The 16,537-nt window shown below is 38.1% G+C and overlaps 1 protein-coding gene across 1 annotated transcript; it reads left to right on the forward strand.

The window, feature by feature from the left end:
* The first annotated feature begins 2,871 nt into the window (after positions 1-2,871).
* LOC118813546 lies at positions 2,872-16,035 on the forward strand. The gene is made up of 5 exons (XM_036578936.1): positions 2,872-3,399; positions 8,464-8,652; positions 11,014-11,161; positions 13,436-13,627; positions 14,653-16,035. The coding sequence occupies exons 1-5, from the start codon at positions 3,315-3,317 to the stop codon at positions 14,945-14,947; spliced, it is 909 nt and encodes a 302-aa protein (XP_036434829.1). The 5' UTR covers positions 2,872-3,314; the 3' UTR covers positions 14,948-16,035.
* Positions 16,036-16,537: the final 502 nt, after the last annotated feature.

Raw genomic sequence — 16,537 nt, forward strand, 5'->3', positions numbered from 1 at the left:
GAGGATTAAGAGTAAATCATGCTTTCATTGGCCATTACGTAACTGTGTAAATAATGAAGTCTATTAGAGGCAGGGAATTCAAAAGGTTCACTTATCTTAGTGATTTTATTCATTTATTTTATATCTCCATTTTAGACATTTTTCAGGTTTTGACATAATTTGAAAATGCCTGTTGTCCTTTACCTTGTAAATTTCATGATGAATGGACCAAAAGAAACGGCCCAAAATTACTTGGAAAAAAGTCTGGTTCCATTGACTTAAATTAAAAGTAAAGCAGGTTTTTTCCTTCTCCTGTAAAGTTACCATTTTGGAGATACAAGGTTTTCTTCCGACAGCAGCGATATATTGATTCTCCATATATACTACATGTTCAGAAGTTTCTAGACACCTGCTCATCTAATGTTTCTTATGAAATAAAGAGTATTAATAGGGAATTTGTCCCACTTTGCTGCAGTTACAGCCTTTACTCTTTTAGGGAAGGCTTTACACTAGACGTTGGAACATTGCTGTGAGGATTTAATGGCTTTCAGCCACAGTAGCATGAGTGAGGTCAGGTACAGATGTTGGATGATTAGTTCTGGATCACAAACGCCACTCCAACTCATCTCAGAGGTATTGGATGCAGCTCCATCACCCCAGAGAACACAATGTCACTGTTCCACAGCCTAATGCTGGGGGTGCTATTTACCCCTTTAACTGGTCACATTGGGCACGGTGCAGCTGCTCTACAGCATCCCATTCTATTGGCAACACTTTTGATTGGAGAATACTACTTGAGTGAACACTGAAGCACAATTCTTTAATTAGAAGGTGGTAGTTGATTGGTTCTTCTAAATAGACGAGTATCATCTGACACTTTTTTAGGAAATGGGAGACAGTAGTTGTATTCTGCTGCCAAGCAATTCCTCATTTCCATTCTCGATTTGTGTTTCGCTTTAAACTGCACGACTTTACCAGAAGCAGTGCAGCACAGACTGCAATGCGGAAATGAAAAGCAAGATTCTGCAAGCAGAATAAACCATACAACTCAAATGGAGTTTTGTTTTTAACTGAATTAATATCACATCTAACTATATCTAGTAAATAAATTATAAAATTACCTTTGTAATGACATAAACTATAAAAATGAACAGTACTGAAGGCTTTTTTTTTACTTTTTAGATGTGGAAATGCTCTATAACTTTTTAACACTATTTTTAATCACAAAATCATATTGCAAGATCAAAAACTGAAAGCAGGTCAAGTAATAAAGGCAAATTATTATTATTATTATCATTATTATTGTTGTTATTATTATTATTGTTGTTACTTTCCCATAATTATGAGTTGCTTTCTCATAATTGAGATTTTCTGCTTTTAATTATTATATGTATTATAAGTATTAAAGTAATTATTATGAGACACTATGAGATTTTGGAGTGTGTCTGTGGGAATTTTTGCCCATTCATCAGGAAAGAGTATTTGTAAGGTCAGACGCTGATGTTGGACGAGAGGGCCTGGCCAGCAATCTCTGTACTAGTTCATGCTAAAGGTGTTCGATGGGGTTGACGTCAGGGCTCTGTGAGGGCCAGTCAAGTTCTTCCTCACCAAACTCACCCAGCCATGTCTTTACACCACTCCTCCCCACCGTCTGGCATTGTGCATTTCGATGTTAGGCTTGTGTGTAGCTGCTCCGCCATGGAAACCCATTTTGTGAAGCTCCTAACACACAGTTCTTTTGCTGGTTTATCACTTCATGGCTGAGCTGTTGTTGCTTGTAGGTGCACATCAGTACGACATTCAGAATACACACGTGTAGGGGAGCGTGGGGAACAACCAGACAACACAGACTTTGGTGTTGTTATATAAGGTCAAGCAGTGTGTGCTTCTGGCCACATTACCACATTCAAAAATTCAGAGCGATTCATCAGCGTTTTAAAGAGATCTGTGCCAAAGAGCGTCTCAGGACATGTACGTTTTTTTTTTTTTAACTCAATTTTATTCAGTTACTTCAGCTGTTTCTGTAAATCACAAAATCCAACCTTACATTACTTTAATCAAAATCTTGTTGCCTACAATGTAGCACTGTTTTGAAGCAGCTGACAAGCTCATAGCAAGTGCTAGCTGGGCCAGCCTGGTCCAGCCTCCATACTGCAGGGTTAGTTACCCAGCATTACAGCTGAGCCACCTTTAGTAAACAAAGACAAATAAAGTCAATTTTGTCTCTTTGTTTCATACGTTTACACAAATTTTACAATGAAAAAGAGAAACATCTGAACACAGAGATTTTCTTCTACTTTATTAGTATCTTTCAGATATAGCATATTTAAAAAAATTGACATTAACAGTTGGTAAAGCTGTAATTATTCAGAAACAATAGCTGTGTCCAAAACCACACTATTACTACACATACTACACTTTTCAATGGACTTCTATGGGTGGTGTCCTTTTGTTTACATACAATCTGGTATGGTAGTTTTGGACACAGCCAATGTTCCATGTTTTACAGATGTATGATGTTTTTTAATTTGCTGTCCTACACTGGACAACCAATAAATTTGTCATTGACACACAGTGTCATGTCAGTTTTCATATATTTCATATGTATGTGTATCTATGAACTGAGCTGTCTGTCTGTCTTATAGATGGTACTTTATGATGCAGTACGGATGGACAATATATTTGCTTCTTACAACATATAATTACACTGAATTAACTTTGTTTTGCACTAATTCGTCAGACTTTTCTAGCAGGTGTTAAACTGACCCACTGTCTGTTACAGTTAATCCACTCATTGGGTAAACTGTCACATTGCCCACTGTGCAGTCAACTAACTCGTATATGGCCCACAAAAACTCTCTAACCTGCTAGCTGTAGCTGTTAGCTCCTGAGCTTCGTGCTGCGGTGTGCAGACATGGTGAGTGTGTTTCGTTTCAGTGTTGGTGTTGCTGTGGTGCGTGAGGCTACAGAGCAGTGCAGGCTGAGCACAGCGGCGGAAGGTGCCACACACACACAAAAAGAGGCAGAAGTTGCTTTCCCGCTTCCTGACTGACACAGACTGTCTGCTCTGGCATGAGTCTAACTGACGAGACGTCCGACTGAACAGCTTCTGCTAAGCTAAAAGGAGACCGACGCTCATCCTCCAAACCGTCTGTCTGTCTGTGGACTCGCCCAGGACGGTGTGCCCTCGTCCTCACTGACACTCACCCCCCCTCCACTCCCACCATCTGATGAAATCAGACTGACAGGACCTCTGAGCTCCCCACACGCCGACACAGAGACTAACTTCAGCGGCTCAGAGGCTCCGGGTCAGCGCGGCTGGAGGCTCGGCATCGATGGCTTCGTTCAACGCGTCCGTGTCTGAGGAGACCAAGTCCAAAGTGGCGCAGGACGATGCTAACCGGACACGGAACCAAACAGGTAACCAGCACCGTGGACACGAATGTAACACCGCCTCATCTTCGGGGGCTTCGCTGTGCTGAATTCGACACCTGCAGGTTTATTTAGAACTAATTACGGTTCGAGCTCTGTGTCGCGCTGAATCCGCTCTTACAGGGTTCAGTTGAGACATATATGAATGCTGTAAGAGTTAAAGGGGAGCTCCACCCAAATTTCAGCATAAGTAAATGGTTAACATGTCAACAAAATCATTCTGAGTGGTTTGCTGTAAAATACTTCTAGGGAAACTTAGAGTCAGAATTGTTCACAGTGGGCTCCCAGAAATGGTTATGAATAAACTGCCTGATGTCACTAGTTTTGAGATGAAGTTTTGCTCTAAAACGTATTTTAACGTGTATATATATATATATATATATATATATATATATATTATATATATATAATATATTAATGGTGGAGGGATACATGAAGGGTCATGTTTGTCCCCAAAGAAAAGATTTTATTTTTCAGATTGACCATTAATTGTAAATTTTACAATCATCAACGTTACATAAAAAACTCAAAAGACATGTAGGTTCACTGGTGGTTTCGATATTAGATAATTGGCTATATTTGCATTGTAGATTTTAGGACGTCTGGTTCCTATCATCACCACTAAAGAAGTCTGAGTCTGTAGTTTACACTGCAGATGAACCATTTCACAACAAACCACTCTGAACAACTTTGTTTATATCTCAACCACTGAATTATACAGAAATTTTGACAAATTGGTGGAAATTTTTAATTCAACTCCTATGGACTTTTCTGTGTGTTGCATGTTTACGACGCAAGAGTGATGCATTAGAACAGTACCCAATGTCTCCTCAACTGGCCCTACATCTTAGTTGGCTAAGACTGGCGCTTCACTTTTTTACTGGCATTATTTTGCGACAAGAGAGACCATAGGTGCCATGAAAGTTAAAGTCTACGTAAAACAGAAACTACAGACACAGGAAGCCTCTCTGCCAGTGTGCAAGTATGCTTTACTAACGGAAATACAAAGCTGTTCTCCGTGGCTGGCTCCTATTTTTTGTTATTTTATTTTTTTCTGCTGTTTTTAACAATTAATAGTTTAATGAGTGCTCTTATTTTTGTTATGTATATCGAATAATGAACCGAGATTAGGTTCATTTTTGATGTGATCTCACAACATGGGCAGTCTTTAACACCCCGTGTTTTGAATCTGGGCAGACGAGCCTTGATTTCCAAGTAAAAATACACCTGCATGTTATCACTCCTCATCCAAAACACAGCGCTTTTTCATATACCCTCTTTTGTACATCGCTGTGAGGAAGCTATGAGGCAAAAAAGACATTTCCTAATCAAAGAACAACAGCTGTCCACAGTATTGTGATAAGGCATGGGGCCCTGCGGATGTGGGTGTCTGTTTTTGCGTTCAGTACCTTTCTAAGAATCTGAGACAAGGGGAAAAAAACAAAAAAAAATTCTCAAGTCATCAGAATGACTTTTTCCCAGTGGTAAGCATACCACGCCTGGAAGCCAGCACAAACACTTTCTGAATTCTGAATTATTATGAGGATATCAAGTGAGGGAATGTGGATGCAGAGAGAATGTAAACCATATACATTACAATAACAGAAACTTTATACAAAAACCTGAACTTCACAAATGGGTTGGGTTCTCCCAGACCCTTTCCTCTCAGGGTTCTAACACCTCAGATTTGAGAGACAGATAATGCTGGATGGTGTATGGCCTAGTGCCTCAGTATGACCTATAACAAGTACCATGATGCACTGATGCAATGTGACAACTAGAAATAATGAAACTGCGGTACGAATATGTTTGTTTTGAGCATTTATATTATACTTTGCAACATAAAGCACATAAAAATAAGTATGTATAATCTAGATTGATGTATTTATGTTAACCGAAACACAAGGCATTGCGTTACTGTGTCTAGGGTTTTGAGCTTAGCTGCAGACAGGATGCGTGAAACATGAGGTGGGATTACAACACAGTCATTTACACATTTTCCTGCTGTGAGATTTCCTGCTTACAGCTATTTTTTCAATCAAACCCATAGTGGGTTTTTTATTTCCAGAAATCATTGTGCAGTTTATTCCTGTAATCAAAGACAACAATTATGATTGTCGGAGTAATTTGACAGCCTTTAGATTAATGTGTTAAGAAAACATTATTTAATGTTTTGTACCTACATGCATTGGGTGATTCTGAGTAGCATGATCAGAACATGTGATCGTAATCAGCCAAGATGGGAATTGGTCATTGTTTGCTTGAAGCAATCGACAATTGGCCAACTGTTTTCATTTTGACCAATCTGTGTTGAAACTTTCTGATGTAAATAATGTAATGCCGAGTAAGTGTATTCGTTATTTTGGACTGTTTTTCACATGTTTACTTAGTCCACACAGTGTGGGCGTCAGGTGTTTAAAATAGGCTAATGAAATTGGCCAATAATTTATCCCCCAAAAATTAGCCATACAAAAATCGGTGCATCGGTGATCTGTGCATCTCTACATTAAACACTTACCTGGCCAAATGCAGTTGACCACAGTTGACATCCAGTGAGAGAATTAGCTTGCTAACATTCTGCAAAACCTTTGGCCTTGTCCTCCAGTCAAAATGAGCCATTCATTCGGTAAAAAATGCTATCACTGCTATCAAATAATGATGACTCGCTGCAAGCTGTTAATCCAGCTCATTTGTTTGATTTTTCTCAACTTTCTTTTATTCGTTTGTACAGACGTTTTCAGCTTTAGGCGCAGCATTACTTTTGCCATCTTGTTTCTGGTTTTTGGTTCTGCTTTTGGATGTTAGACATGACATCCCACATGCAATACCCTTTAATTACCCTTTTTCATTTTTTATCTTTTATTCCACCAGTTTTTGAAAATGCATAAATAAGTGGTTTAGATGTAAACAAAGTCATTTGGAGTGGCTTGATGTGAAAAGCTTCATTTCAGGGAAACCAGAGTTGACAGTGTTCACAGTTGTGGTGACAGGAACCAGACATCCACCTCTAAAAGTGCCCTAACCCAAAGTTATTACCTAGCCTTAAGTGTATTTTTACTCTTGGTTCCTATCACCTTCGTTGTGAAGAAATTAGAGTTGGGCAGTTTCAGTACAATTAACCATTTCACATCAAAGATTTATGCCCATCAGCTGCAAGGTGTTTTTACCCAGTTGTTTCAGAGGTTACTTTATGCCTACATCATGCCAAAGTCGTGGAAGGGATCCATATTCATTCCTATTCCTAGGAATCCAGGATTAAGAGCATTAAATGGCTTTCGGCCAGTTGCATTAACATCTGTCCTTGCAAATGCATGGAAAGAGAGGCCATTCACCAAGTCTTGTGCTTAGATTTAAGATATTGATTGTAGATTGTTGGTACACTGGATTAAGGACTTTTTAACAGGCCGCTCTCAGACAGTCTAGAATAAAGGGGTGTTTTCTGATAAACTGGTTTAAAACACTGGCACCATCCAGAAATGTGTTCTGTCTCCTTTACTCTTCTCTATTTATACTATCTCTGTTCAATTATTTTTATATGTGGTTGATTTGGCTGTAGTTGGTCTCTTTCCTGGTGACCAAGTGATAGATAAGCAAAACAAGTGATAGATAATCAGATTTATTTTGAACATGTTTCCGTTCTTTAAAGTTGGTGAAGTTCAAGTTTTCTAATGAATGTAGAGAAAACAAAGGAACTGACATGTCACAGTTTGGAACGCCTACCAGCACTTGCTCTTAATGATCAACCCTTGGAAAGTGTTAAATGGTTTAAGTACATTAGAACTTTTTTTAGATGATCAGCTCAGTTTTATTGAGAAGACACAATATTTTCAAGAGAGCTAATCAGAGACTGATTGGAGTGAGTAAAAACATACTTGGAAAAAGCCTACATTAGTTTGGTGGAAAGTGTTTGGTTTTGGAACCTAAATGCCTAGAGTTTTTAGAATGGCTAGTAAACTTACAGTTAGGCAGCAGGAGCAGCTAGATGAGTTGTATAGGGCTGCTGTACGTTTTCATTCATCAAGGTAAGGTACAAAGGTACAACAATGGTTTTAATGTCCATTTATGTACCTTAAATCAGTTTTTCCCAGGAAAAAAGTACCTATTAGTACCTTTTCATAATTTAACATTTTGAATAAATGTCAGTGCAAGTCAGTACAACTTAAAGAATATAATTTCAATGGATTATGGTACAATTATGTTCCCTCACTAAAGGTATTGAAGACGTACCTTGGAGGGTACCACCCCAGTGACAAGATGGGTATCTTTTGGGTACCACTGACGGTTTAGTACCCTTTTTTCTGAGAGTGATAGTTCATGACCCAAGCCATCCTTTTTACAATGAGTTTGAGTCGTTACTGTCAGGTTGATGCTTAAGGATGCCTAAAACTAAGAAAAGTGTTTTAAGAAACCTTTTATTCCCAACATCTTTATCCTCCTGAATTAGCATGTAAAGACTGGTGTAGGATTTATGTTTAGATTGTGGTTTGTTGAGAATGTTTGTACTTACTGTTTTATGTTGTATTATAAGGAAAGATAAACAAAGACAAATGACCAACATTGTTGGACAATAAAGTTCTATTCTGTTCTACTCTATTCTATTCTATTCTATTCTATTCTATTACTCTAAATCACTGTTTGGTACATCTCAACTACAGCATTATGCAGAACTTTTGAAAAATTGGTGGAATTCATCTTCAACAATAAAGCTGTGTTTTATTAGCATTTATAGATTTTGTCCTGGCACTGCAAATTTATTATGAGCGTATGAGATTATAGGTCAGTATGTATTTTTCTACATTTCAACTGTTTCGTTTGTTTACAAAATATCACTGTACTTTGCGTGTTTCCCTAAAATTCCTTAGTAGAAATACTGCTTTGCTATCGAGGTCCTGCAGGACCAGAATGGTCTGAGTGCGTCAGGGCACTGCGTGCAGTTAATGTTTTTCAGGAAACTCTAATCTAGTGCTGCTCATTGTGTTCCATTTGTTTCAGACTTAGCATTCCAATGCTGTGCACTCTGTCCTCTGAAGATACTCTGTTTCTCTCTGTTAGGTCAATGCGCTCCCATGCAGTCTCCGGTTGTGGGTACGCTAAAGCTAGTGGTGGGAAATGGCACCAGTGTTGGAACTGTGATGACCTTACAGTGCCCCTACAAGCACCGGGCGGTCAGCGGTGGACGGGTGTCCTGCGTGCAGGACAGTAACACTGCGCTGTGGAGCGGAGGAGTCCCAGAGTGTAGACGTAAGACATGCATACATACATGTACATGGCCATCCTACATATGATCCTTACAATCCTTTAATAATGCTTCTGGACAGATTACTCACACTGGAAAATCTGCCATGATTCAAAAAAGTCTGAAACAACACCATTAGCATTCTCTGGCAGAGGCTGGGGTGACTGACAAGTGTGTGAGCGTGTTTGAAGAGAGAAAACAAGACAAGAGTGTCAAGAGTGTGAGAATGTGTTAGTGTGAGTATGACAGAAAAAGTAAAAATAGGCGTCTGTGTTCTAAACCACTCTTTCAGCTGTCTGTGTGATACAGTAGATAGCATACACAATATATTCAATGCTTAGAAAGCCTTGAGCAGGAAAATTGCCAGCACTGCAGGATCAGTGGAGCATGCCAGACTTCATTCATTTCCTCTGACATTTTCTTTACGACTCTAATTTGAAACTTTTTACATTTTCTCGCTTTTCTCGTTTCCTCTTGCTGTAAAAGACTAATTTGTTGCTTTGTACTTGGGGTCTTACTTCAAGGCCTTCAAGCTCTACTACATTATTGTTCACTTTCCCTGAAAGAATCCTATTATATTGTTTCTCTTTCCTGAGATGTACTAGCAGCCTCTGACTGTGTGTGCCAATCAACTGTCATACTGTTGTGTACTGGACTGTATGTACAGTATTATGTACAGTGTTTCTTTTCCTTTTCTGTTCTTTTCCGTTTTTCCGTTGTTCTTCTCATTTTGTTGAATGCATTATTTTTAATGATCTTATATATCTGCATAAAATCTTTTACATCAAGTGTAAACAAATAGAATTTGATCATTTAGATTCTCATTTGGGCCTCATGCTTTTAATGAAAAATGGTAAAAGATGGTAGCTTGTGGAAACACATGAATTTGATGTCATACTGTTGTAGTAACATTCCAAAATTTCTGCATAATAAAATGGTTAAGATGCAGACAGTCATTCAGTGAGATTGATAAAAAATACTGTGTTCTACAGAAACTTACTAGGATAGGAACCAGACGACCGAAGCCGCTAAAAGCTCTCTCACAGAAAGCTATTACACCAAATGGTTACAAATACACTGTCTGATGCCTGCGACATTGTTTTATGGTAGCTTGAATATCAAGTTTTGACCTAAAACGTATGATTAAAAAACCATATTAGCACATATTAAATCTAAGAAGACATGGCTGTAGTTGTAGTAGTGTAGTGTTGTAGAAATCGTGATCCTTGGTTCCTATCACCACCGCTGTAAAGAACAGTTTCAGAGTTGGTAAGTTTCTATAATATATGTAAGTTTATATTATGCCGTTTTAAACTTAAAAAAGTAAGTAAGCAGGTTACCTTGCCACACATTAGGATCTCAAATAACGCCACATGTTATTTTTATTTATATGGGAATGTCACCAGTGGGGCTCCGTAGGCTGTGGCATCCACAATCTCCTGATAATAGAGTAACGCTTAGACAGTTATGCCACTTGGGGGACCCTGAAATCACTTAAATGTCTGTGTACAAAATTGTTTAATACACTGTTTAATACACTCTTTGTAGAGAAACGTACAGACTCAGAATTCTTTACAGTGGTGTTGATAGGAACCAGGAGTCACAATGTCTGCAACACAAATATAGCTATTTTATTTACTATCCAAAACCAGTGAACCTACACGTGTCTTCTGGGTTTTATATGTAATGTTGATGATGGTAAAATAATGAAAAGTCTGAAAAAATACGTTTTCTTTGGGGGCAACACCTTGCATGTACCCTCCACCAAATAAATGGATTTATCACAAGACTATCGTAAAACAATGTCTCAGACATCCGGCAGTGTATACTTAACCACTTTGTGTAGTAATTTTCATTGAAGGAGCTTTTAGAGGCATTAAACTCTTAAGACGCCTGGTTCCTATCACCACCACTGAGAACAATTCTGACTCCAAACCACTCTTGACTTTGTTTACATCTTAACCATTTAATTATGTGGAACTTTTGAAAAATGGGTGGAATTCCCCTTTAACTTTGGATTTGATGTTCAGTTTACTCAAAAAGTTTAATTGCAAAAGTTCTTTTAACCAAACACTTGTGTGTTTTTAGTACTTAGGCGGATTGTGTTGGACTAACAAAAAATAACATTTTAAATCAATACTTGACAAACTCTTTGTTCAGATACCATAAAATGATATAGGCCAACAAATTTAAGTTGGGTTTTTTACAATGTGCTCACATAGCATTGGGAACTTGTCTTATAATGGTCCCCTGAGTTGCAGGAAGTGAAGTGTACAAACATAAAGCAGAAGCATCTTTGCTGTGTATATTTTTCACTTCTTTTCACTTCTGCTATTGACCGTTGCGTAAATCTTTCCCTCTTCTAGCTGTCTCACGGTACGAGGATGAAGGCTTCCGTTTGGCTTTGCTTGCATCCATCATCAGCTCAGCCATCATCATTTTCATGAGCATAATCTTCATCACCTCTTGCCTGCTGAAGCGTGTGAGAAAAGAGGAAAGGAGACGGATGGAAAGGTGAGAAGAGGGAGGAGGAAGAAACGAGAGGGAAATGAGTGGGATAATGAATGAGAGCAGAAGAGCAAAGAATAAGGGAGAGAGAAAGGTGTTAAAGCTGGAGAGAAAAAGAGAGAGAGGAGTGAGAGTACCAAAAATGGAACTGTTTGGAAATGGCTTTGAACAGAGAGGGGCCTACTGGGTCTGCCTGTATCACAATGAGTGAAAGATGTATATTCTTTACTGGACCTTTTTATGAATCGATCATTTTTAGAGATGGCACCAATCCGATACCAGGTATCAGTATAGAGTGAGTATCATCAGAAAATGCTGGATCTGGTTTCATAAGGAAAAAAAAGAATGAATCTTAAATAATCCTGTGACAGATTTTGGATAAAAAAAAAAAATTGAAGAAATGTTGGAGATTGTAACAAAATCTCTAAACATTAGACGTTTGTGAACGTAGATCCTGTGATACGTCTGTATATATCATGGGCATCCAGCCCCTGCGCATCAGTAAAACTGTAAAATCAGTAATAGTAAAACAAGAACATGCTAAACGTCACTGGTGTCTTTCTTCAGGCTAGCTTAAAGGGGAGTTCTACCAATTTTTCTAAATTTCTGCATAGTTCAATCTTTGGGATGTAAACAAAGTCATTTAGAATGGTTTGATGTGAAATGGTGAGTTTGTAGAGAAACTTACCAGCTCAGATTTCTTCACAAGATAATTCTTATGATGATAAGAACCAGAGGTTGCAATGTCTAATAAAGCCACAGTGCAAATATAGCCATTTTATTTACTATCTAAAATTACCAGCAAACCTACATGTGCCTTCTTGAGTTATATATATATATAATATTGTTAATGGGTCTGAAAAAAATCTTTTTGGGTACTCTTTTGCCTTAGAATACCATGTATGTATCCTTCCCCCATTAATTATTTAAAAATATAACTGATTTTACCCAAAACCTTATCCCAAAACTATGCTAAAACAATCCCAACCATTTTGTTTAATAATTTTCTGTGAGTTCATTTTTAGAGGCATTAAATGTTTCGGATGTCTGGTTCCTATCACCACTGTTGTTGCTTGTGTCTGTGAAACAGAGCATTTCACACCAAACCATTTTGTATGACTTTGCTGACATGTTAATTGTTTTATTATGCAGAAGTTTTGAAAAATAAGTGGAATTTCCCTTAAAGTATCGTTTCCCTGATGAAGTGAGGGTTTGTCACATCAGTAAACAGCATACAGTGGCATAAGTGAACATGTTCTGTTCAGGGAACAAACCTTTTCCAGCAAATTGTAGTGCACAGTTTCTGTTCATTTGTCAAGTTTGCCATATTGGAAAAAATTAAATAAAAATGTTCCAAACCTTTTACACAGGTCACAGTTTGTTTTATTTTTTTCCAATATCTTAAATTCAGCAAATAAACAGTAATTGTATATTAAAATCTGCCGATGTGTAGAGGATGTGTATTTTCACTTAGAAAATCAACAAAACATGTAATGTGACCAGGGGCTCCCAAACTTTTGCATAGAACTGTATCTCATATCGGTACTTTAAATGCAGCAAATATACACTACCTTTGTTTTCTACATATGCAGGATGTGTTTAGGGTGTTTTACTGCATACGCTGCCAAAAGCACAGACACACACAAAAACCACAGCACTTCTGTCTAATCGATCTAATCTAGTGCCAGTCTGTAGCTCACTACACGTGAGAGAGTGTATGAGTCATTAATGAATTTGTTCATTATACCCAGATGTTTTATTGCTGTTACTGAATATTACTTCAATAAAGTATTTCATTATTTTTTTTCAATAATCTTGCAGATAACTGGGTAAAATCCCAAAAATGGGAAAAAATGGAATTTGGGAAAAAAAATAAAACAGATTTCCTAGGGATGCCACAGGCTCACATTGTGTGATATGATGTTGTTAGCTGTGTAGTTCATCTTGTGAGGTAGTAGAGTGTTTGGGTAGTTTAAGTATGATAGTCAGCTTTTAGATGCTCATCTTAAGTGCTTCAGTTAAAAATAGCTCATTTTAAAGATGTCATTTTTAAAGAAGTCAGGATTGTTTTAGAGTCTGATAACAAATTAAACAGACAGCGTAATCTTGATAGCAACCTGAGTTACAGTGAGTTACTGCTGTGAAACAAAAGAATGAAACACATTAATATAAATGATCTTATGTAAGTTCAAGTAAGCATTGTTTGTGCAAATGGTGGCATGTGAGAGTGTTTGGGTGTCGCTGCTTACAATGTGTGTGTGTGTGTCTGTTTGTGCGTAGAGAGAGAAGGAAGAGAGAAGATTGTTGGCAGCACATGGAACAACAGGAAATGACAGAAGGTTTTTATAACCATAAAGAGCGAAATAACAACAACAACAACAGCAAACCACCGCAACTTACTCCTCAACCCATACATCAGTCTGTATCTGATATCCAGCCAGGCACGTTTAGTGATCAGCAGGCTGCATGCAGGTATGGCACCAAATGATTTGATTCAAAAAGAATCAGGTAAAAAAACCCTCAAGTAACACGTTCCCTATAGAGCTATCTGTCAGCATAGGAAGTGAAGTTTGCTTGGAGATTTTCTTTCATTTGCAGCCATTAAGTATTGTTTGTTTGTTTTCAGTTTTTCAAAGAAATCTGCAGGGATATTTGTTCACCTCCAAAGTTCAGTCTTAGAAGGTTGCTTTTTTTGCATCCAAGTAATCCTAAACACATTCAGTGATATTGAACTCTCTGAGGTGGTCTGTCCATTGTTCTGAGAACACCACCTGCTTTTTTGTTTGATTTACACCTAGATTTTTCTTTTTTTTGTCTACTTCCTTTTCTAAGTAGTAACATCTTATTGACATCTATCCATAGTGTTGAGTTGTCTTCTTACAGTGGAAGGATGGACAGAAACAGCTGTGATTTTTTTTCAGATCTGGAGTAAGAATTGAATCAGGGGTAACACTTTATTTGGAGTGGTCTTTTGTAGATGATTCATAGACTCTTAAGTAACACATCAACAACAAATCAGTGAAGTAGCAGTACTGAAGCATCTGAACACATTGAGATAAATATCTTGTAGATGTTCTGTTGATACATTACTTACATTAAGTAGATGTATTGTTAATATGTTACTTCCATTATGCAAAACCTAACCTTACCAACCTTACCCAAAACCTAACCCTCACTCTGGCCCTAATCCTAACCCTAACCTTAACCTCAACCCAAAACCTAATCCTAACCCTAATATATTTTTGACATGTTACTAAAAGCCCATTGAGTGTGTTTCATCTAAAAAAGGACCCCTCAAAATAAAGTGTCACCGTCCTCAGAAATGCCCCCTGAAAAAATGAATAAATTGTCCTTAATGGCTGCTTTGAATGGAAATTAGGCAAATGAAGCTGATCTCTTGCACAGTCCTATATATGTGGGCACTAGATGAATGCAATATTGGAAACAGTTTTGCGGCTTACAAACCAGTTCTCATTGATCATTTGTCTATTTCACAGATATCATCAGCAAGACTACCTTCTGAGCATCCACCCCAGCCAGCCTCCCCTCAAAGCAATGCCCCCCACCTCTTATATAAACACCCAGACCACATGTGTCCTACAGCCTCTTGAAACACATATTCCACCTCCACCACCCTGCAGTGGATATGATCCCACTTTGGAACAGCCACCGTGGAAACAATCCATACCGACCTTGATGGTCACACAGGACAGTGCACTCTCAGGTGTGGGTGGACAAGGCCAACATCCACTTGATGCAAAAAGCCCACCCATTTGGGTTATATCTGTATGAACAGTTGTTCTGCAGCAATAAATCAGACTGTTTGCCCGTTATGGATGGACCACTAAACAACTTCGTTGCTAAATACAAAGAGCAGTAAGGCCAAACCTTGTTTCCAGTCTGAGCTCTTAACTGAGAATGAGGCTTTCTTACAATGTTGTTTTTTATCATGTGTGCCTTAAGAGCAGCTTAAGAACCAGGATGGGACAGTCCTGTTCTTAAAACCATGCATTCCTCTAGAACTTTATGCTAACCCTAATCTGATATGCCCGACACCTCTGTTTATTAATGAGCTAATGTAGGTAGGAGGATTACAGATTTGTGCTTTGAACTGCAATAATGGTCATGTACATGGGAGATCCAGTGGTTCATTATTGTTTCTCCAAGCCAGTCAATGACAAAGGTAATGTATAATTAATCAGAATAGGCTATGTATCATCACATGTACAGTACTGGTGCTTGTTTTGTCCATTTTATCTTGATAAATATCTATAAATATATATATCCAAACAAGGACTTCTCTGGTCAGAAACTGACCACTTGACAAGCAAGTCCAGGCATGGCTACCACAAACTGCATGGCAGCAGTTGGGTTGTAGTTTCTGACTGTATATAAAGGCAGGTGAGAATGTACAGACATATTTGACTTATTGTTTCTCTTTCTCTCCCTCTCTCTCTCTCTCTCTCCCCCTCTCTCTCTCTCTCTCTCTCTCTTTCTCTCTCTCATTTCCCCCCTTCTTGTGCTGTTTATCCCTCCTATTGCCTTCAAATTTACGAACATCTTTTATCCTTTACTCCAGCAATTTAAACCTCCAGTACCGGTACAGTTATGTTAGGTGATGGCCCTAAAACAGAGGGAAGTTTTTTGAAGATAACAAAATTGCATGTTATGTTCTCAATATAATCCAAAACAGCCAAAATAACTGTGTGTATACAGCTGAAACAACCTGGGGTCAAACTGACCCCAAAGAACACCAATGCGTACAAAATGTGTACAGGACATTGAAAGCATATCATCATCAACATAAAATTCATTTTATGTTTGCCCAGTTGTGCCCACTAAGTTAGGAAGAGTCATTAATTATGAAGCAAAAAAAAAAATGCTGTCGATCATTTATTTAGAGAAGTTAAATATTGAAGGGGTCAAATTGATCCCTAAGATAATGGGAGGGTTAAACATAAGATAAATGTTTGTGGGGGATATTAGATGTGAAAACTTAACCTACAGTACAGTAAACAACACATATCTGTATGCACGTAGATGAGTAGTGAGCAGTTTCATTAAACTGTTTTTGCTCTGGGAATGTAAACCTTGAAAACCTGACAAAAGTTTTCAACATATGATATGTAGGCATTTCCTTTGGTGGACTTTCAGCTGGATTGACTTCTGTGTTATTTTTTTCTGAGTAAAGTTTATTTGAACATGAGTGGTCTAAGCTGGAGTGTGTTGTGTTTCATCCTAAAAAATATCGCTGTGAACAGCGACCCTCAGTGGACAGTGTGAGCAAGTAAATCCGAACTTCAGTGTTTTGTGGCTAAATATTAGACAAGCCGATTAAACATCCCTGACACCCAATTTAGCAATGCGTAAATAAAACACACA

The sequence above is a fragment of the Colossoma macropomum genome, unplaced genomic scaffold, assembly GCF_904425465.1.
Source record: "Colossoma macropomum unplaced genomic scaffold, Colossoma_macropomum, whole genome shotgun sequence".
NCBI classification, from domain to species: domain Eukaryota; kingdom Metazoa; phylum Chordata; class Actinopteri; order Characiformes; family Serrasalmidae; genus Colossoma; species Colossoma macropomum.

Bases quoted from the DNA above. Each gene is read 5' to 3' on its own strand.
- LOC118813546 (XM_036578936.1), top strand. From the start codon at position 3,315: ATGGCTTCGTTCAACGCGTCCGTGTCTGAGGAGACCAAGTCCAAAGTG. The intron at 3,400-8,463 runs GTAACCAGCACC...TCTCTCTGTTAG, and splicing joins CCGGACACGGAACCAAACAG to GTCAATGCGCTCCCATGCAG. The intron at 13,628-14,652 runs GTATGGCACCAA...TCTATTTCACAG, and splicing joins GATCAGCAGGCTGCATGCAG to ATATCATCAGCAAGACTACC.